The 23,671-nt window shown below is 40.1% G+C and overlaps 2 protein-coding genes across 2 annotated transcripts in view; one reads left to right on the plus strand and one right to left on the minus strand.

Moving 5' to 3' along the window:
* ELAPOR2 (endosome-lysosome associated apoptosis and autophagy regulator family member 2) overlaps positions 1-23,671 on the plus strand; it is a 290,850-nt gene that overhangs the window by 247,862 nt on the left and 19,317 nt on the right. The window lies entirely within an intron of this gene.
* The window catches only part of GRM3 (glutamate metabotropic receptor 3), a 206,247-nt gene that overhangs the window by 12,062 nt on the left and 170,514 nt on the right, over positions 1-23,671 (minus strand). Inside the window, exons 4-5 of the mRNA XM_010946623.3 lie at positions 10,976-12,042; positions 1,288-1,462 (exon numbers count right to left, since the gene is read on the minus strand). Coding sequence (XP_010944925.1) covers positions 1,288-1,462; positions 10,976-12,042 — 1,242 coding nt within the window. The remainder of the gene's footprint in view (positions 1-1,287; positions 1,463-10,975; positions 12,043-23,671) is intronic.

Genomic DNA, 23,671 nt, shown 5'->3' on the forward strand with positions numbered 1-23,671 from the left:
AGTTTTACCAGCTCCTGGACTCAACCATAGTGACACCTGAAAATTTAGTTGAAAATACAGTAAGGTCTCCATCTCTCTAGCCGCTGAGCCCGAGGAGTGGTACATACCCTGCATCCTTGAACATGTGCTGTCAGCCGTCAGTCTGCTCTTTGTTTGCTAGGGAAAGGGCTGCCCTACAAAATGTGGTACTTTATTGGAGAAACTGGGGCACTAATGCGATTGCTCACTCTGTGATGCTGAGCTATTTTGAAGTTTCCTTTCTAATCGGCTGGAGGCAAAATTGTGAAGAAGTCATTTGTCTCTGTCACTTCCAGCCCTCCTTCCCCTCCCCCTCCTCCCCCCATCCTTCTGTCAGTGAATTTCTCCTACTTCATACCACAGATTAGTTGAAAATGGCTTAAAAGTTTGTCACCTTTAGGTACATTTGTGCTTTAGATGAGTCTAAAGAAGTAAATGATTCTCTAAGGATAGTGTTTCAGATATTTGTAGGCCAGGAGAGAGAACCCTGGCTGGGACGTTATCCTGGTATATTTCAGTTCACGCCAACTTCTCAGCTGGTTCTCAGCTGAAAAAACATTGTGTCTTTGAAATAAGAGGAAGATCTATTCCAGCATTGTCCCAAGTGTATTCCATGGAATGTGAGATGCTTTACTGAGGTCAAATACTTTTGAGAAACTGTAAATAACAAAGTAAAACAGGTTCCCTCGCTGTAGAGATTCTTGAAACCTTTATCATGCTCGTGTGAAAGGAGGTGCTTTGAACTTCCGAGTGGGTATTTAGGATGCCGCCTTTTCCATCTTATTTGATCATCTTCCCCTTTTAACTTATATGAAGCACCTTCAGCATCTATGTGACACAGAACAGGTTTTCCCGAGCACTAATCTCATCCCACCCTAAGGCCAGCTAAGGAAGGAAACAGTAAGGTGATGTGCTCAAGGTGACCTGTTGAAATGGTTGCAAAGTCAGGACTCGAAACTAGGTTCTCTGACTCCGCAACATGGTCAAAAATCCTAATGGTGGTTGTAGATTTATTTAATGTCCGTCTCCCTGGCTAGACTGTACACAGCCAAAACAGAAACTTGAACTCTTCTGCTTACCACTCTATCCCTAGCACCCAGCATGGTACCTGGCATATGGTGGTCGAAACAGCACTTACTAAAATTGAATCGTGATTGTTCACAGGAATGGACGTGTGTTGTCTGTTCCTATGTCCATGGCTACCCCTTCCAGCCTGCTCCCTTCTGCAACTCTACATATGAAGCAGTCATTGCCAAGTTCCATACTTACACTGAGAATATGTGGTCCCAGTTCCGCTGACACTGAACCTGTTAAGGTGCAGTCTGTGTGTGACCACATTCTTCTGGGGCTGGAAGAGGATGATGTGCACTTTGGGGGCAAACAAACAGCCCAGGACCACAAAGCCACTCAGGCTGACGGAGATACACATGGTCGTCGTCTGCACCTACAAGCAAAGGTGGCTTCGTTACGTGTCTGACTATAAATTCAACTGGGTGGCCAACGCAAGAGAGCACTGAAAAAAGAACAGACTGAAAACCCAAATCAGCCACAGTTCTGTCCGTACTCTAGCCAAACCGACCCAATAATCATATTGGATCTTCTGAGTCTGGGATGCACACAGAAAAATTGCTTAGGATTTAGAAGCAAACATTCTTTGTATGGGGGTGTTCTTGAATGCTTGTGAAGACTTCACATGGATTTTCCTGTTTTGTTTGTTTTCTTTCTGTTCGTATAAAGATATTTCTGCAGAACCACTGAGGTCAGAATCTTAAATGGTAAAATATCAATATTCAATGATGAAGTGACGAGGCTGCTTAGGTTTGTGTCAGTCAGCTTGGCTTGTTTAAGATTTACTGTATTCTGAACAAGTTTGGTCCTGTTTCATATTTTTGTTTCTCTTTCTTGCTGGGGGCTCTGCCTAACAGCTGTTGGTTTTCCTACTCAGTACTGGGGGACACTGTCAACTTGCTTCTGGGGTATCTGCTCTTTTAATTATTTCATTAGCAACTCTCTGGACTGTTGACACATTGGGTACTCACTGTTCAGTCTTTCTATTCTCAAGGCTCCTAGACACTCATCCTTGACAGAGAGTTTCCTCTTGCTTTTCTTTGCTTCCCCTGAAAGCAAACCTCAGAACTAGGTCTCTGCATCTCTTCATTCCTTTGCCCTCACCCTTCATCTCTCATCTCATTTGTCTTGGCTTTAGCTGCCATTGATTTTCTGGAAAACCCCAAATGAGAGTCTACATATTTAATCACTTTCGGTATTAAAAATGGAAATAAATTATTTCTTCTATCAGTTTCTACGCCGCGTCACTATGGTAAATCCTAGAGTAATATGAGATTTCTTTGTCCCTTTTCCCCAGGCGGTGCTATTCCCAGATAGCATAATTTCTCATGCCCTACGGTGTCTGTCCTTCTTCTGTAATCAAGGCAAGCTGAAGACTGAACGGTTAACTGTAAGAGCCACATAACTTTAGAAGACTTCATTCTCTTTTTGATTTAAAAAAATCAGGCTACGCTTGTATCATAGTTCTTCAGACTCTAGTTTTACTCGAATTGCTGGAAGTACAATCTCTCCTCACTGTCTTAAAGCTTTGCTCCCCTAACCACTCCAGTGCCCTCCAACTGGGTCCCTGATTGCAGGCTCCTTTCCCTTTTGTCAACTTCCCAGAAAAGCCTGCTGTTTAATTCTGCGATGTAAAAGTCTTGATAAATCATAACTAAGTTATTTATAGCAAGTCCACTACTGGTATAATTAGGGTTTTTTTTTTTTTTTGCATATATGTAGACTATGATGTGAGAACCGTGCTTCTCCTGCCTCAGTGTCGCCTGCAGTGTCACAATGAAAGATGGCAGATATCCCAGTGGGGATGAGAAAAGTTCAGATGTGCACATTTTCAAGAAAACCTTCTCTAACAACACTTCGATAACTTTGAAACTCCTCACATAGCTGAAGTCATTACAAAGAGAGGAGAAAGGAGGCTTTTGTGAGAAGGATGTCTTGGAGAAAGCTGTGATGTGAATTTGATACCCCCCATCCCGTAGGATCGATTGCTTGAACTTGGGCTGGCTCCCTTAGGGGACAAGGGAGGAAAGTAACAGCTGGGACCTCTTAGGGCGCATCCCTTGCCGTAGTCTTTCATGCCAAACTTCTATCCATTCCAAGATGACAAAGGTCTCAGTTTTTTGCAGTGGAACCTGGCTGGGGAAAAGGAGCTTGGTCCTCCCTTGAGATTTCCCTGATGTGGAATAATTTTCTGGGAAACCGTAGACGGAGCATGAACTAGTATGGGGCTGTCACTGACCTGTGTTGGGTTTAAAATGCTGACAAAGGTGCTGCATTAAAGGATAAGAAACAGACAGGAAGAAATCTAGATAAATTCTTGCAATCAGCTGCAGCCCTGGAAAACTTGCCGAGCCCTTGTGCTGAAATCAGGCAAGATGCTAAGAGATGTTATCATGATGAGACAGCAAGTGCCCTGGACGAAGATGGACTCCTTTAAAAACGTTGCTGCTGTCTGTCCTAGTCAATGCCAAGTTAGCTGAAATACACAAACCATGTGCCCCAGGCAGATGGCTATCTGGCTCTGGCTTCTGACTCAAGGGGTCTTCAAAGTTGAAATGAACAGTGACAGTAATGATGATCATGCCATTCAATTCAGGGTTTGGGGTGCTCAGTAACATTGGATCTGCATTTGGCTGAGCCATGAGTAGCTGCTGCGTGCTTGAAACAGAAAGTTACAGTGCCTTCCTTTCTGGCATGGAAATCTTCACGCTGAAGATGCGAAGTTCTTCATGCTGATTCCTCTCTTACTTTCCACCCTGAGTTTAGCTGCCTTAAGAAGAAAAGAGGGATAGGACCAAAGTCTATCCATCCCCAAGGGTGGCTGCAGTACATATGAATCAGACCCAGTATGCTGGGAAACTGTGGGGAGGGAAGAACTCAAATTTCCATGCTCTGTTGGTTACAAGCAACCAAGTCACCATCCTAGCCAGAAGGTTAGGGGAAGGCAGAGCTGGGAATAGAAGGAGGCAAGAGAGGCACTTGCTTAAGATACAGATTTAAGGGGTAATCCAAACAAATAATATTTTACTGCAATATTTTTAAAAAATAAAAATTCATGCTAAAAACATATGAGCAACTTAATATTGACCAACATTTTAAATAAAGGTAAGATCAGCAACAGTGCTGGGCTGTGACATACTCAAGGCAAAAAGGAAAAAGCAGTAACACGGATCCCGTCATGATTACTGCGTACGCAGGTGTCACCTGGCCTGCTGTACATTGCCTGGTGGAAACTGGGACTTGGGGACCCTACATAAACGCTGACATTCAGGCTATGGTGGTGGCTGTGAGTGGTAAAAGTCCTTTGTCTCTGAATCAGGAGTCTCATGCCTTCTGCCAGCAATCCTGAAACTGCGGTAGGCTAACTTGTTAGATTGCAAGATGGAGAAAAATTCTTCATGGTTCTTGACAGGGTCTGTCTCCACTGTTGACATCCTACCGTGGGCTCTGGCCACCACCGGCTCTGACTGGAACGCCTGCCACAGCCACCTGGCTGCTCCCCTCACTTCTGCTTTGCCTTTCTCTCATACAGTCAGAGTGTCTTTAGCAGCTTGATTTTTTTTTTTTCCTAAAATGTGAGATCCTGAAACTCTTCTGCTTAAACATATTTCAGTGGCTTCTTTCTCCGTATAGAACAAAATCTAAGCTTTTTGCTCTGGCCTATAAGGTCATTTGTGATCTGGCTCCCTGCCTACCTCTCATATAAAATCGCTCTTCCATGGACTCATTAAACTGTGGCTGTATACACCTCTCTTTTCTAAAACATTTTTGCCTGGGGGTATTTGCACTTGCTGTTTCTTCTGTCTAGCAGGTAGATTTCCCATGGCTGGCTCCTTCCCATCTTTTGGTAGAGTATGATGAAACAGGCACTATTAGGGGTGGCAAACATTTTTTGAAAGAAGGAGATTTGATTTATTTCTTCAAATTTTCAAAGTAGTCAACATGGAAAGATTGAAATTTCTCTGTAAGTACTTAGACTTTGTAAAAAATTCTAAAGTCACCTCCAAGTCTCTGCCTACTATAGGTAAAGTGCTTCGCCTGCCCCCAACCCCAAAACAAATGCAGCATCTTGATACCCAAAGTACAGTCCTTTGTCTAGCAGCATCTCCATCACCTGGGAGCTTGCTGGAGATCCAGAATCTTGGGCCTCATCGCTTCTTATTGAATCTGAATCTTCAGCAAGATTCCCAGGTGTGCGTACCTTCAGGTTTGAGAAGCACTACAGCAGCACCCCCCACCCCCCGCTCCCTTCCATCACGGCACTCACCACTGCTTGAGTTACCCTGCATTTTCATGTGTTCATTATTTACTCTCCATCTCTGTCCTCCTCTCACTCCTCACTAGATTGTAAATTACAAAAGAGGAGGAAATCATCTATGTTGATAGCTGTATCTCCAAGGCCCGTAATAAATGCTCAGATACTTTTGGAAGACGTGAATGAACAAAACACTCAATAATAACCATTAATTAAAATTTTTATGGATAACTTTCCACCCAAATATGGCCGTTTTTATTTACACCATTTAAACTATGTATTGGATCCCTGATGACTCAGTGTTTGATTCTTACACTATCTGGGATGGTTTTGTTATGATACAGGGGATGGCCTGGATTATTTCTCAAAGATCCTTTGAATTTTTGGAGTCTTACCCAAGTTCTCACTTGCTCTGCTTGATACCTGTTAGAGCATCAATTAGTCTTGCTTGTTCTAGGCTTTATTCCTACAAATCCATCCTTCCTCTTAAGGATAGATAAGTTTGTGGCGTAATATGAAAGGCATGGATTTGGATCCAAAAAAACTTGTCCTACTATTTCTTAACTGTACCACCTGGGAAGTTAATTATCCTCTGAGTCTATTTACTGATCTTTCCAATGGATAATGAAATTTGCTTTCCAGGGTGCTAATGAGAATAAGTGAGCTTGTGTATGCAAAGCGTCATCGAGCAGAGTAGTCTTGGAAGCTGATCAGGAAGAGTTACTTCCTTTCTTTCTCTCTTACTTTTTATCATGTCACTTTTTGCCCAAGCAAACAACCAACCAAAATAAAAGAAGAAGAATTAAAAAATCACAAGACCTCAAAGTCCTTAAACATTACTTAAATGAATTCCTCTGGCTGGTAAAATCTGACTGAGATGCCAGTTCCCGTTAGTTTCTCACGAGACTCCTTTAACCTGTCTTCCATTTGAGTAAGACCAATATTACTACATTCTTGATTCATTTCTATCTTGCCTTGAGAATACTCCCTATGTGCCCCATATTCTCTAACTACCTTAATTATGTGCAGCATGAAACCCCACCACTTTCCCACAGAGATACAGGGTGAAATCCCACCACGTTCCCACAGAGATACAGAGTGAAATCCCACCACTTTCCCACAGAGATACAGGGTGAAATCCCACCACTTTAAGGAGTATTCTTGGAAAGACTAAGCTCTTCCTGATCCAACTCTTTTTTGAAACAAGTAGGAATTTAAGAATTTGTATTATCTCCAAATTGGAAGAGAAGAGGCGAAATTGTCACTACATGCAGATGACATGATGCTATATATAGAAAACCCTAAACGCTCCACACAAAAACTACTAGAGCTGATAAAAGAATTTGGCAAGGTAGCAGGATACAAGATTAACATACAGAAATCAGTTGCATTTCTTTACACTAACAATGAAATATCAGAAAAAGAAAGTAAAGAAACAATCCCTTTTAAAATCACATCCAAAAGAAAAATAAAATACTTAGGGATAAATCTGACTAAGGAAGTGAAAGAATTATATGCAGAGAACTAGAAAATATTGATTAAGGAAATTAAAGATTACTTAAAGAAATGCAAAGATACCCCCATGCTCCTGGATTGGAAGAATTAATATTGCTAAAATGGCCATACTACCCAAAGTAATCTACAGATTTAATGTGATTGCTATCAAATGACCCAGGACATTTTTCACAGAACTAGAACAAATAATCCTAAAGTTTATATGGAGTCACAAAAGACCCAGAATTGCCAAAGCAATACTGAAGAAAAAGAATGAAGCTGGAGGAGTAACACTCCCAGACTTCAGACAATACTACAGAGCTACAAAACAGCATGGTATTGGTTCAAAAACAGACATATGGGTCAATGGAACAGAATAGAGAGCCCGGAAATACACGCATAGACCTATGGTCAGTTAATCTTCAACAAAGGAGGCAAGAAAATAAAATAGAGAAAAGACAGTCTCTTTAGCAAGTGGTGCTTGGAAAACTGGACAGCCACACAATAAATCAGTGAAGTTAGAACACTCTCTCACATCATATACAAAAATAAACTCAAAATGGCTTAAAAACTTAAATATAAGACAAGACACTATAAACCTCCTAGAAGAAAACATAGGCAAAACATTCTCTGACATAAATCTTAGCAATGTTCTCCTAGGGCAGTCTACCCAGGCAATAGAAATAAAAGGAAAAATAAACAAATGGGACCTAATTAAACTCAAAAGCATTTGCACAGCAAAGGAAACCATAAGCAAAACAAAACCACAATCTATGGAATGAGAGAAAATATTTGCAAATGATGCGACTGACAAAGGTTTAATTTCCAGAATATATAAACAGCTCATATAACTTAATAAGAAAAAGATAAATAACCCAATCCAAAAATAGGCAGAAGACCTAAACAAGCAATTCTTCAGTGAAGACATACAAATGGCCAATAGGCACCTGAAAAAATGCTCGATATTGCTAATTATCAGAGAAATGCAAATCAAAACCACAATGAGGTATCACCTCACACCAGACAGAATGGCCATCATTCAAAAGTCCACCAACAATAAACGCTGGAGAGGCTGTGGAGAAAAGGGAACCCTCCTACACTGTTGGTGGAATGCAGTTTGGTGCAGCCATTATGGAAAACAGTATGGGGATTCCTCAAAAGACTGAAAATAGACTTACCATATGATCCAGCAATCTCACTCCTGGGTGTATATATGGAGGGAATGTTAATTCAAAAAGATACCTGCACCCCAATGTTCATAGCAGCACTGTATACAATAGCTAAGACATGGAAGCAATCTAAATGTCCACCAACAGATGACTGTATAAAGAAGCTGTGGTATATTTATACAATGGAATACTACTCAGCAATAAAAAGAATAAAATAATGCCATTTGCAGTGACACGGATGGACCTAGAGATCATCATTCTAAGTGAAGTAAGCCAGAAAGAGAAAGAAAAATACCATATGATATCACTCATATGTGGAATCTAAAAAGAGAAAAAAGACACTAATGAGCTCATCTACAAAACAGAAATAGACTCACAGACATAGTAAACAATCTTATGGTTACTGGGGGTGGGGGAAGGGGGTGGGAAGGGATAAATTGGGAGTTTGAGATTTGCAGATATCAACTACTATATATAAAATAGATAAAAAACAAATTTCTTCTGTACAGCATAGGGAACTATATTCAATATCTTGTAGTAACCTATAATGAAAAAGAACATGAAAAGGAATATATGTATGTATATATATGACTGGGACATTGTGCTGTATACTAGAAATTGACACATTGTAACTGACTATACTTCAATTAAAAAAAGAGGGAAAGAGAAAAGCCAAGAATCTGGACAGTTATGTAAAATTTCTCAGTTTTCTAACTTTAACAAATAGTTCAAAGAGTATAAAAACAGTGCAGGCCCAAACTGAAGATATCTGTGGAACAGGAGGAGCATGTGATTCATTAGAGCAGTGATTTTCAATCCTGGCTGTAAATTAGTCACTTGGGTAGCTCTGAAAAATCCTGATGTCAAGGCCACAGACCAGGCCAATTAAACCAGAATCTCTTGGGCTGTGCCCTAGGTATCAATATTTTTTTCCAAAGCTACCCAGTGAATTCATTGTGCAGTTGACTATGAGAACTACTGTGTTGGAGGTTCTGGTCTACCTCCTCATTTCTTTTGTGAATTTAGGATTGGCATTATTGGCAAGGATAAGTGAGACCTGAGATGATCTCTGTGGGATTCCTTTCCTTAATTAGCATGGACCTTAAAACACTCAACTTCACAGCCTCTGCCCAAACTTGCCTTATGACTTCTGCTATGTGGTGAAACTTCTGGTATCTTTAGCTAGCTTCATTTAATCATGATGTTGCTATCATGTTAAAGGGAAAAAAAAAAGTCATTTTCTTTGTGTTTTGGAAATAAATGCTAGTTTATTCATAAAAATTAAATTTTATTCTCAGTCATATTTTCTGCTCAATTTTTTCACTGCCTTTTTTGAGAATGAGTAGTTCAAATCATATGTCCAGGATAAAACAATTAACACTGGAAGTCTTTCACAGTCCTAAACCCCCCAAATCATGTCTGCTAAAGATGACTTTCTAAGAACTGAATAAAAAATCCTTAAAGATCTATAAGCATGGATGTGTACATCAAGATGAAAGATAGAAATGAATGGGGGCATTAAAATGCATTGACTGTAGTTCTCCGTTTTAATCCCCACACTCTAAAGGTACAGACTCCCCTGTGGTGCATATAATCTGACCTTTGATTTTGCTGATGTAGTTTTCTCTTTTGACAGATTTTCACAGAATTTTATAGGCAGTCTTAGAAAGCCTGACTGTTACCCCACACTGAATATATATTTATTTTTCTTGCTCCTCCTTAAATGTAGTCCATTGGTTTCAGTCACATGGTTGTGGATAATTTAATAGACTGGACACATTAAGCTTTGCCAGTCTCTTACTTTAAATAGCTTCGTCTTGTTTTTGAGCTCAAAATTCAGAGTTTGGTAACGTAGGAATTGCTGAGGATAAACAGGAGATTTAAGGACTATTACATACTACAGAGGCACTTTATTGGTGTAACAAAGAAGCCGTAATGCCTCTGGAAAACCTTATGATGACTTAAGAAGTATAGAGAATAAAAACCAATTGGCTCAAGAGGAAGAAGATTCTTACACTCACTCAGTGGAAGATACTAACATCAAAATTATAAATGCAAGAGCAACCGGTGGATGGTTTCAACAATTTGAGAAATTATGATGGAATGATGAAGTGTTTCTTTCAGAAAAGATGGTAATTATATTGAAGCCCAGAACCTGGAACTAAATATTACTGAAGACTATGTGAATATTGACTTAATTAGGCTACCTGGATATATAGACAGTAAAATTTTTAACTAATTTAAGGATTATTTATATTTACTATATGTCTACAGAAACTAAAGTTGTAGAAAAAGTATAACAAATAAACATTGTATTTTAATCTGTTTTAGAGAAATAATGATGCTTATTTGAAACTTGAGTGAAAGTGTTTAGACCTTTAAACTGGTTCTGGCTTAATGCTACAAGCCTGCTTTAATTTACAGATCAATCTGTGGTAGCCAGGTCCTCCTGTGTCTAATTTGAAGTATTCTCATTAGGTTCCTAGTGGTTTCAGTCTTAATCTCATGTCATTCACTTGCTAAATTTAATCAGAAGTTTTTTAAAATTTTACTCATTTATTTTTACATATATATATTTAATTGTAGTATAGTTAGTTTACAATGTTGTGTCAATTTCTAGTGTACAGCATAATGCTCCAGTCATACATGAGCATACATATTTTCATTTTCATATTTTTTAATTAGAAGTTTTAAGGGTGTCTGTGTGTGTGTATTATACTTTTCTTCCACTAGATTATAAATTGCTTGAATGACCATGCCATTTACAGTTACCTTCCCCTCTGTGCCTAGCACAGTGCTTTCCACAGAGTAGACACTAATTAAATGCTTTTAAAAACACATTGAATTAATTATCATATACAATACGGAAGTTCACAATGGCATTTATAATTTAGTGACATAATGGCTGAGATAAAATAAAAGGAGTCTTTTAAACTCTAGAAGGAAAAGAAGAAACCATTCAAAGACTTACTCTGTAGTCACTGGATGTCACATAAAATATAGGGAGGAAGGCCAACCAGATGATGCATGTGGTGTACATGGTAAAACCAATGAACTTGGCTTCGTTGAAGTTTTCTGGGCACTTCCGCGTTTTGAAGGCATACACAGTGCATAAGATCACCAGGATCACATCATAGGTAAGTGAGATCAACATGCTGGAATCTTTGACATTGCATTTTAAGATGACTGTTTCACGTTTCTCTGGAAGGGTGTACCGCCTGGTGCCCGGAGCCTCCAGGATGAGCCACACAGACACTACCACAATTTGCACCAGTATCAGACCCAGGCAGATGAAAACCTGAGAACTCGGGCTAATGAACTTTGGCCTCTGAGCGCCGTTCTTCACCCCATCAAAGATGCGGGCAATGCAGTTCGTCTTGGTCAGCAGGGCTGAGTAACAGACAGCGAAGGAGGTCCCCAGCCCCAGTCGGCGCAGTGCACAAATGACTGGTGACGGCTTGGAAATGAAGCAGAAGGTCATGCCATATGACAGGCCAACCCCAAACAGCAAGATGTAGCAAAGCTCCCGGCCTGATGCTTTGACCAAAGGTGTGTTGTTGTGCTTGATGAAAACAGTCACAACCATGCATGTACACATAAAACCCAGGCAGGCAATGGTGACCGGCCCAATGGCCCAGGCGTCTTCCCACTTGATGTAGTCCTCAGGAAGATCAAAGCAGCCAGACAGGTCTGCAGTGGGCCACTGCCCAAGGCCGCAGCCCATACAGGTAAACTCGTCAGCCAGGTATTCGTAGGGCTCGCAGGGGATGCAGATCCAGCAGCAGACATCCCCTGGTTGCATATTCTTCATTTCATTGGGTGCACAGGGGTCACTGCATTGGGAAGTGGGGACTGAGTTCCGGGACCAGTGGATAGAGTCGACGTCTAGTGATAAGGTTTCTGCCCAATGACCAACCTTCAAGTAGGAATACTTGCCACCCACGAACTGGAAATTGAACACGTTGTATTGTCCCATTCCATCTCCAAAAGTATCAAACTTGACAAGGCTATCTGCACCTCTATTTTGGATGAATGGAGCTGTGACATGTAAAGTAAAAGAAGAGAAAAAAAGAACACTGTTTAGGTGTCTTAGTGTGATCGGTCAATTACATTATATCATACACTTAGCAAAACTGAAATAGGAACCAGGGACTCCAAGGCTGAGATCATTTATCATTTACCATTGAATTTACATATTAAAAGCTACTGGAGTACTCAAGCATTCATAAATTCATTCACTTAGCATTCCTGAGTGCCTCCTGTGTGCCAAGTGCCAGCAATAATCACGAGTACAATAGAGTGTCTGCCTTCAAAGGAGCTGATTATGTAACAGAGGAACAGACAAACTTGCAGTCGTATTCTGTGTGGTATATAAATATTCGTTTCTTGAAAGATTCCACAATAGGAATTGGACAAAACTTCATCTCTCTTCCTTACTGCATATTTAGGGACAGAAATTAAATATTTTCATGAAAACATAAAATTAAAAGGATGAATTTTTCTCCTTCAGAATCAAGAAAAAAAAACTGCCTTTTAAATGAATGATATGCTTCTTTCAAACAGTTGATTCAGAGGGGGAAAAAACAGAAAACTTACCCCTAATCCTTCAACCATAGTATTTTCATGTTTGGGAGTATATTCATTCTGACTACATATATGCACGTGTCTATAATTAACACACTGCTGTCCACATAAACACGTACAACCTGAGTATTCTGAACTCACCAACAGTATATAGAAACTGGGTAATTATGCTGTAAAGTTTGTTCCTAACAGTACAGGATCCTACAGGATCAGCAGTGCTCAACCCTGTCCCTTTCTTAGAGCTTTCTGCAGTGCCTAAGAGCAGCAGATCTTGGAGTATCTCTGTTCCTCCCTTTCAGCTGCTGCTCATGTCTCTCTTGCCAACATCTGCCATTCTAATCACTCATTTTCATGCCATCTTCTCTGCTCTACTCTGTGCCTGCTATTTCACACTGCCTACCTATTTTTTTTCTTAAATGTAGAGAAATGTGACTGATGTCTCTGTGATGCACAAAGTCTGTTAGTCAGAGTAGGCTTGCCTGTATTTGTAAACAGACCCTAACTTGTTTAAGAGCTCAAACACAACGGAATTTTACTTCTCCCTCATGCACCAGGCTGAGGTCTTGGCTTGTGTGTATCTCTTCTCCACACAGTGATTCAGGGACCCAGATTCCTTCCATCTTGAAGCTATTCCAATTCCTAGGGCTTCCTTCTCATCAGTGTCCATTCAGTGGAAAGAGAAAGAGTGTGAAGCGTGTAGACCTGCTTTCTAAAAGTGTGAACCTGGAAGTGGCTTTTTTTTTTTTTCCACATTTCTCAATTAGAAATGAGTTACAGGGTCACACTCAACTTCAAGAGAAGCTGGGAAACATGGCTTAGCTGATGTGTTTCACTACAACTGTGGATGAGAAAGTGGAATTTCAAAGACACTGCAGTCTTTTACTCTGCAGTATTTTCTGTTTTTCGTGCCTCCTCCCTGAGCTCTCCCTGAGTTCCACCTTCTCTGGGGCTCATGTTGTTCCAGCCAGTGGGAAACATCTTCCTCTTCTTCATCTAGTTATTTTATGGAGGAAACAAGTCCTTCAACGAGTTGCTTGAGTCCTTGGTGAAAGAAAACCCACATTTTACCAGATATTTGGTATATTACCTCTTCTCTACGTAGGGCACATAGGTGCTGGTAGAGCATCGGGGATGAGTATTTATAGTAACATGTCATACCACATACAAAGTCTGTTAGCAAATGCAGTTCAACTTTATCCCTCACTTACTATGATTTATCTTCTTTTAGTGATCTTGTGATCTCACCTGCATTTGACTTTCCTAAACTTCACCTAGTTTTCTGCCACATCCCCCCTAAACCCATCACATGTGTCTGTGTGTGTCTGTACTGGATTGGCTTCAAGTTCATAGTGAGACAGGATGAAGTAGCAGATGAGTGCATCATTTTGGATTTAGATGGACTACATGTGATTCTCATGTCTGTCTTTCAATAGCTGTATATCCTTAGGCAAATCAACCTTTCTAACTCTGGCCCTAATCAGCAAATTTTAGTATGAATACAAATGATAAGTGAAAAATGCTAAATAAATTGATCATTTTCTACTGGTTTATAACATTTGCTGGATATTTAATTACATGATATTTGTTATGTTATTTATTGTTTCTCTTGATCTCTTTCCACAGCAGTATGATCTTTTTGCAACTATTACAGCTTTAGATTATGCTTTAATATCTGTTAGGACAAATGAACGCAGGAGTTGAAACATCATTACTATATTTTCAGAAGTAGGAATCCGTATCAGAATTCTTATGTTACATAAAACTGTATTTAGTCTATGCAAAGGAATGGGATAGGGAAGAGCACAAAAATGGATACCAATTTGTTATATTGTTTCTTGTCTGGATGGAGTGTTTTTCATGGATGATTGTTTTATTGCTGTGCTTCATAACTTGCATTGAATTAAGTATATTCTTTCTATCATTCAGTATTTCATAACAAAAATATTTAAAAATTAAAATTTAAGGATTTACTATTCCAAACACAAATAAAATGTATTAATTAACCTGTCTTTCTAGAGGGCTAATGCTGCAAGGTTTATTTCTCCTGCCTATCACATTTGGGGACTGGGATTGTAGTAATGATCAAATGCTTCTATTGATAATTGTGAATTACTAAGAGATATGCTAAGACATATTGGAAAAAATAGTTTATATATACAAATTATAATCAGAAAGAAAAAACTTTATTTAAATAGCATCAAGAACGATAAAGAAAACTCAAAATATATATAACAAAATAGGTGAAAGACCTATATGAAAGGCACAAAAGAATTCTAGAATAAATGAAAAGGCACACCATATTCTTGGATAGTATTTGATTCTGTCTTAGTTGATTTTTAATAGTAATAATGATGATGATGATAATATATAAATAATAAATTTCAAAAAAAAATGCCAACTTTTTGAAAAACTAAACAAGTTGATCCCAAAGTTGATATGGCAAAATTATTCATTAAAAATAGCCAGGAAAAAAAAAAGCAATGAGGGAACACTAGCACTACCAGATATTATTATATATTATAGTGCCTCAGTCATTAAAACAATGTGATGCTGACTCATGAGTACGTGGAAAAAACCAGTGGAGTTGTATGTGATATCCATAAATAGACTCAACACATGCAGTTTTGGAATACTATACAGCTACGAAAAAGATGAAGTGTTCTATGTTGCACACATTTTGGAGCTATAAAAAAATCCAGAGGTCATATTGTTAATGTAAAACAAAGTATAATACAGTACACTTAACATTTAATATGCTATCTTTTATGTAAATGGGGAAAACAGAAGAATCCATTCTTTTTTCTCTTATGTACATAAAGGAACTCTGGAAGGATGTCCAAGGACAGTGGTTACCAATGGCAAGAGAGAGAAAGTGAGCAGATGCATGGTAAAGATGGGAGGGAAATTTTTACTAAATTCTTTTATATATTTTTTGCATGCTGAAGCATGTGATTGTATTACCTACTCAAAATACAATAATATAAAAGGAAATTGTAAATTGACAGTCAAGTGTCACCAGACATTTGAGTAAAGTTCCAATCTGAAAGAGAAAGATGAAAACAGCCAGAAAAAGGAAGTTGGAGTGAAAACGGACAATACAGAGAGAGCCAAAGACAAAAGCTTTAAGAACAATGAAGAGCCCAGAGAGATAAGAAAAGACGCTGGGTCTGTGAGATAGGTATGGTCTATCCTTAAAAAGAAACATTCAGAGAACAAGAATGAAGTTTGAAAATGAAAGCAGAAACAGAAATTCAATATAAGAATTGAAAATTAAATTTAAGAAAACTCTAAAAGTTTGACAAAAATGCTGAGAAGGAAGGTAGAAAATAAAATAAAAAAATTTTAGAATATTCTGTGGAATTTCACCATTCAATCAACAGACATTTTAGAAAGGGCGAAAGAGAAAACAAGTATAAGACATTGTCAAAAGAGTCAAGGTGGATAATGGAACGGACTTGGCCTGGGAAAGGGTGACAAGAGACTATTGCTCTTTCTTATAAGTTTGTCAAATTCACATAAAAATTGTGTTCATGTGTTATTTGGATAAAAATAAAGGAATTATAAAGTTAGAAAAAAGTGTAAGGAATAACAGAGCCAGGTCTAGCAGAACAGCTTGCAAAGTAAATAAATTATGAAAATGCTACTGCTGCAAGTATTATAACAAGTGCTTGATACGTGGGTGGTGAACAAACAAACAGTCCTTTGGTGGAATTATGTTTTTTAATATAAATTTGCCTTTTACCAAGTTTGTCTTGTTAAATATGTAACAAAGTATGGTCTAATGTCTAATTCATTTGAATCCAGAAAACACGTTAAAGGACTTCAAATGAATCCATTACAAATTTTAAACAAAAATCCATTGTCAGCAAAAGTGTCCAGATCTGTAGTTTGGAATAAAAGGCGGCTGTGTCTGTTCTAAAGAAAAAAGAGCAAAAGGAGAACCTAGAAGAAAAAGGTAGACCTCGTGTGTCAAATATTCCGTAAGGGAGAATAGTCCTGCACCTGAATGGTTAATCCACACACGACTGACCTGGGTAGTGAGGAGGCAGGTAGGAAAACCAAGCTACTTCTTAGGTGCTGCTGGAGTGACTTCAAGTGACAGAGTAGCTTGAAGCCCTAGGGTATTGATCCTGTCACCTTCCTGATGCACTTAGAGTTGCCTCTGAGCCAAATGACTCACCTGGGAAAGAGTTCAAGTGCAACGAACCAGAACCATGGTTCTCTGGAGATGAGTTGAACAGTTCTTCAGAGTGAGGAAACCCTGGGGAGTTTCCTGTTTCTTGACTTGGATCTCACCAAGGAAGCAAGCGTCACTCAAAATGGAAAAATAAATGATTTCACCTTTGTTGTTGTTGTTGTTGTTGTTGTAAAAGCATGAAAAAACCCAAACTAAAGGGAGGAAAAGAAATAGAAAGGTGGTGGAGCTTTTTAGTTTTTTTTTTTCTTTCCCCCACAAAGACTTGAAATCTTCTCCAAAATCTCCTTCACTGCTCTAGTGCCTCAAAATCATGTCCCCATTTTTCAGAAGAAGCCTGATCTTTCCAAGTCAGGAGAATGACTTCTCTGTTTAGCTCATGATCCAATGTGTTCTGACCCCAGTTTTCAAATGGATTTATTTGAGAAGTTTAGCAACTAGGTGACCAGCCTTCCTAGGGCCCATTTGACAGAGATGAGGCAGATCTATAAAAGCCTTACAAATATCATAGGTCAATGGCAGGAGAAAATTAAATGAGTTCTCTATTTTTTCCTCTCAAACAGAAGTCCAATTAAGGTAAGACAATAATGTAGCTCTTTACAGGCTCTCGGTAATGGGGATATAACTGCCACTGCTGGGTTCACATCCATAAATACTAATGAAGATTGCAAAAGCACCAGCAGCAACATGGCTCCAATTTTACAACCAGACCCTTCCTGAAGTTTCTGTGAACTAATCTGACGGATTGGAACAAAGGCACAGCTGAGAAGACAGAAAATGGTATTTCCTTTGAAAGACCTTGTTAGAGGGCAGGAGGTGAAGAAATCAAGATCCTTGGGCTAGAGCCAAGAGAATCGCGTACAACCATCCTGCAGCAGGAAGACAGGAGAGAATCCAAGTGATTCCTTGGCTCTCTAATGAATTTGCCTACCGATGAGGAACATAACTGCTGAAGCATTTCTGTGGTTATTTATCAACAGAGCGTAGCTGCTGGGCCCAGCACCGCTGGATGTGTGGGCTCCGTCTCAGGGAGCACCTAGGTGCGCGGTGAAGAGGAGTGTTCGAGAAAAGCTTTTGACAGAGCATAGCTTTCTTGGAGTGCTGAGACTTTTGAAAAGACCTCTCTTCAGGTCTGAGAAGTTAGCATGGCTAACACTTCTAATGCTTCATTACATATTTTACTGGTTTTCCTACCTGCATTCTATGTATTATGGCTGAAATTTTCAGCCCACGAGGCCATGCAGAAAGGAACAATCCACTCTTAAAATGAAGATTGTGGAGGCAAGGTATAGAACAAACAGCAGGGAATGAAAATTAGTGAGATTACAGTCATTGTCAACCCAGTTAAGGGGTCAGGCTCAGGACCTGCTTTTGCTTATTTTACTGATTTTAGCTGTAAGGCGCCCAGTGGCCACTGAATCTTTGGTTAGGGACCCTCTTCAACGAGAGCTAATGTAACTACCACATATTTTTCTCCCCACCCTTCCCCACGTCCTAATTCTGTTACATCATCTAAACAATGACTGTTTAGATTCTTTAAAACTTTTCATTGAAATACTACAGAAAAAGAGTAAGAATAAGTGAATAATCAGCGAGTGACAACCCATGTAACGTTAGGGATGTTAAGAATGGAATATTACCCCCTTATTCCTGTCCCCACCTGCCATTCCTTCTTCCCAAAGGTACCACCGTCATGCGTTTTAGTGTCATGAACAAGTGCTGCCTAGTATTAACTTTCTATTGATGTAGTAACGATAAAGTATGTATTATTTTGTTTATAACATCTGCTCAGAATTAAGTTTGGTGAGATTCATTCACGTAATGATAAGAAGCTATAGTTGGTTCATTTTATAATGTTCTACCACTTATTTAGCTGTGCTTCTGTTGATGGACATTCTCTTTTTTCCTTCCTTTTTTAAGTGTTTAGCTTATATGAGTAAGGCTGTGTCTTTAGCTGGGTTATCCTAGAAGCAAACTCCAAGATGAGATTTGGGTTCAAGTAGTTGATTTGGGGGTTCATAGGGGAATGGAGAAGTAAGTATAGACAGGACTGAGTCCTCTACAGAGAACCTGGATGAGCGCCAGTGGGCCTCGTTCCCACTGGCGTCCTTTGGGAGAGAGCAGGGAATGTGACCTGGGACATAATCCCACAGCTACTCACCATCTTGGATGGGATGACTTGACTCTCGTTTGTCATTGGTTGATGGCTGTTCCAGGGATAGTAACTTCAGGAATTGCAGCCTGCTTTTGGGACAGCCAGAGATGGCCCTGCAGCCAGAAAAAGCTCCCTGGCTGAGAGTCACAGATGTTTACATTAGGAAGCCATTGACATGTATGAGAGCAGTGAGTGCTAAGGGGATTTGGGGGAGGCACTGAGAGCATCTCCTGCATGATGCTATGACCATTCCAATACATGTGTGCGTTTCTGGTGTGTGTGTGTGTGTGTGTGTGTGTGTGTGTGTGTGTGTGTGTGTACAAGCGTACGCAGGTATGTACATGTATACTGTAGTGAAACTGCCATGGACATGAGTTCCTGTTACTTCTCTTCCTTATTGTTGTTGTAGCAGTTCCAGCAGAGATGTAGTGATACCTCAGACATTGTGTCATTAGGCTACCAGCTCTTCCTCTGTGCTGATGCAGTGTTCTGTACATTAAACCTTAAGGAAATTGAGTATAGCATCTTGGAAAAGTATCCACCGTGTGTCCGTCTCTTCACTAGATTCTAAACCTCTCTAGGCTAAGAACGATGTCTCATTTATCTTTGCACCCTCATCGTCTAAGGCAGGGCTGGGCACATAGTAGGCATTCACTCACTGTTTCCTAAGCTGATCGTTAGACTCATTAGACTGAAAAGCATCATCTCAGGAACTTAAAACCCATGCCAACGATTGAGCCATACCAGAAACCAATCAAGTATCAATCTTAGGAAATGGCTCTTTGCACTTGTATTTTGAGAGTTTACTGTGATATTATGCAGCCAAGGTTACAGGCCACTGGTCTAGGCCAGTGGTTCTCAGCCATGGGTGGTTTTGCCCCCCAAGAAAATATCTGCATTGTGGATGCAACTGTCTGGAGACAGTTTGGTTGTTACGACTCAGGGCGGGATCCTGCTGGCATCTAGTGGGCAGAGGCCTGGGGTGTAGCTAACCAGAGCACAACACATAGAACACACCCTCACAACAAACAGCCACCCAGCCCAGAATGTCAGTAGTGCCAAAACTGAGAAACCCTGGTCTGTGGTAATACATGTTTGGATTCTTGGAAATATTTGGATAATCTCACACCTCTTTGTAAATGGAAAACACCAATGCCAGATACATTCTTTGTTGCTATAATATCCAGGTTACGATTACCTAGTCTCTTTTCCTTCCTACAGTCATTTCCAGCTGACAAAGTCCTTTTAGTATTCTCCTTCAAAGTCCTCTGCCTTTCACATCCGTCAACAGCTTTACTGAACCCTGTCCCCACCTCACTCTCATCTCTAGTACAGACCCTGTGTCACGCAGATCTCTGTGATTTTCCTTTTATCCTTTTTGAAAACCAGTCAAATCAGCTGGGTGTCTCCTTGCTGTCAATCACTGTGTAGGAAAGTAGTGATCTGCTGTGTGTCGCAGGGGCAGGTGTCGTGTACCCTTTTAGAGCAGGCTCACAGCCAGAAGAGTCGTTATCGGGGAGCGGGCAGTGGGGTCTTTGTGGGAGCTTTCTCCTATTGAATGCCATGCCTCCAGCACAAATCTAAGCACCCAAGAACACTGTGACTTTGCAACCCTCACCAAAGGTTTTCAATTTTGTGCAAAAAATTTGTGAATTCTAGGACAAATTTAACCTGGCCTTATGTTTGAAAATGTGACTATGTCAAACATTAGAGCATAGATTTAAAAAAAATGCTTTCCCCAACACAATGTTAGATCGAAGTATGTGGCCAGGACTTTTTTTTAAAAAGAAGGCATCCGTTTCCCATTGTCTTGCCCTTAAATCACTTTGCCCGCTGTGCTCCACTTCTAAATGCTGTAGGAGAGTGAAACATGATAGGGACAGAAGGCGAAAACGGCTGGGAAAATCCCTTTCAGAGAGGTGACAGAAGCCCACAGTGCCAACTATTAAAACCTCATTTGACAGCTAGTAGCGGAGCTAATATTCTGAAGAACATGATCACGGTAGCAAGGATACTTGATCAAATGAGCTTTCTGTTTTTAAGCAAACAATGTACTACTGTATTTAAAAAGCCAAACAGCAGAAATTTTATTCAGCCTCAGAGGATGAACTTCCAAAGATAAGCACAGTGGCTGAGCACGCGGAAACTGCAGTTTCTATGGGAGAAGCAAATTAATTTCTATTCTCTCGCCTTACGCACGCCTGAACATGCATCTGACTCTCTGTGAGGTTTTCCTACCGGGAAAAGAAATGACTTCTCCTCCCAACATGCAGGTCTATTGTTACATTGTCATGTTTTTCCTGAACCACTGTAGCATAGCCTGGTCTTGTCCTCACCGAGACTGGCTGCATCCCTGAACAAGTGACCTTGTCAGGGCATCCAACACGTCCACACACTTTTAAAAGGTTCCAGACCCACATCTCCCTGAAAGGGTTTCTGTTCTGCTGGAAATAATTAAGGTGACAAAATTGAAAGTAATTGCTTTACATCTTTCACCTCAATTTGTGCCATAATTTCTATTTTGAATTATTCTAAAAATAAGGGTGCAAAGGGTATCATAAATCTGGCTATTTTGTTCCTTCTTAGAAAATATTCCTAGAAATTAATCAACCCCAGAAACCATTTTAGCTCAGATGAGTCTTCTAACTGTTCCTCCAATTGAGTTAAATTAATAAAGTAGATCAAATTAACTTGATGCTAGAGCCCTAACATATCCCTTAGGTGTACTAATTATATGTATTATATATAATTATATATCAATATGTTACATAATTAGATAATGTATACTTATATAGAACCTATAGCATATATTATATAACAATACACTTATATATAATATATAATTGTTATGCTTAGGGGATATGTTAGGATTCTATCACCAAGTTAATTTTATCTATTATTAAGTCATACATATAATTTTCCTGCATAAATTCCCACATTTCCCAGATGCCATTTTTATTGAAAAACCAGGGGTGGGGCATTGTTAACATCCAGGACTTTACCCCAAGTCATCCTTGAAATCAGAGGAGAAAATGACAGCATTTGCATATCAGCATCCAAACAGGTGTGTAATTCTGAAGGAGACATGACTATCCTGGGGGCGCTTCCACTTCCTTTTTCTTTTCCTCTTTTTTTTCCTCAGCAAACTTTCTTGTTCCCAATGTAACCAAGCAGGACCCTCTGGGGCCTTCCTAGGACAGACCCCTCCCCCATATCCTCTGCTGTAGCTCTTCTCTGAAGTACCCAGATAATACTATCTCATGCATATTTCCTAAGTTTTTCATATGCTGAAAACCAACTCCAAATGCTAGAAATTAACTACTTGATGATTGTGAGCACATGGCTCTCAGACCTTCTGGCGCTAGGGGTTGAGAATGTTGGCTTCTCCCTTACCTCAACATCAACCAGAGACATGCACGAGGTGATCACGTACCCTTCGACCCACCCCTCCTTCACCTGGCCTTTAAATATGCTTTGCTGAAACCCTCTGGGGAATTCAGTGCTTTTTGGATACAAGTCCTCCCTGCCTGCTCCCCAACCCCTTCTCCTTGCTTGGCCCTGCAATAAACCTTTCTTTGCTCCAAACTCCAGCATTTCGGTTGGTTTGGACTCTGCATTGGGCACTCCAACTTGCATTCAGTAACACCAATACCCAAGCTTCCCATGTGGCCCCAAGCAAAACCAATTCCCATCCAAGTACTAGGTTCTGTTTAGGTTACCCCTTTCAGGGATGTTCATATTGAAAGAGACCATCGAGGACAGTGTGAAAGGCCATCACAGATACATTATTGATGATGGGGCAGAAGATTTGTCCAGCTTTCCTAAAATAGTATCCTTTGGGGGCAAAGGAGTACTTTGGTTCCCAGAACATGTTTTAGCCTCAGCCCTAAGGAAAGGGCATTTTTGCTGCTTAGTTTCCATCCTTTCCCATCTTATTTTTCTCCTTTACAAAAGAGAATCTGCAGATATTCCTCTACCTCCTGTGGCCGACTGATGGAGGTACCAAATTCTCAGGGCCATCCTCAGTCATCTTCATGCCCACATTTGCACATCCAGCCTCCAGGCGCTACAGACACGGTGGCATCTGCCTAGCAGCTGACCCTCCTCTGGGCTCTCTGTTCCACCTGCATCAGGTGAGGAAGGAAGTCCCAGCATTCACTACTGAGACCAATGGATGCTTGGATAAGAAGGCTTGGAATCTGCTCTAAAGATCCAGCCACTTAAAGAGGGACTGTGGGAAACCAAAGCCTTTTGAAAAAATTCTGACCTTTGCCTAGTAGTCTTGCCGAGTTTACGGGCAAGTCTAGTCTTGCCGAATATCCGAGCAGTGTTGTAGGGGCAGGAGGGTGGGACGGAACTCAAGCACTTCCTCATTTATTAACAAAAATTGGAATTTGTTTTCTCTTGGCTGTGGATCCTTGTGTGTTAGCACCCCAGAGGAGAAAAAGAGAAAGCAGGATTTGGCGCTGTTAATGACCTATTTTCCCTGTTAGTTCTAGCTTATTTCAGAGCTTAAAGAAAGAGCAATAAAGAGAGGGGAATGAATCTCAATCATTGGCCAAGTGGTTTCATGGCAGGTTTCAAATACCAAATGTTTGTTTTCTTTCAAGTTGGAGTTACAGGGCACATGCACCAGTACTGAGGGAAAAAAGACAGGGAAAAATTATAGAGGAAGCTGAGAGCATGGGAAGGGGGATAGTGAATACTGGCTGACCCATTTGTCCCTGAAGCTG

This window comes from Camelus bactrianus, chromosome 7 (assembly GCF_048773025.1).
Source record: "Camelus bactrianus isolate YW-2024 breed Bactrian camel chromosome 7, ASM4877302v1, whole genome shotgun sequence".
In the NCBI taxonomy this organism is placed as follows: Eukaryota; Metazoa; Chordata; class Mammalia; order Artiodactyla; family Camelidae; genus Camelus; species Camelus bactrianus.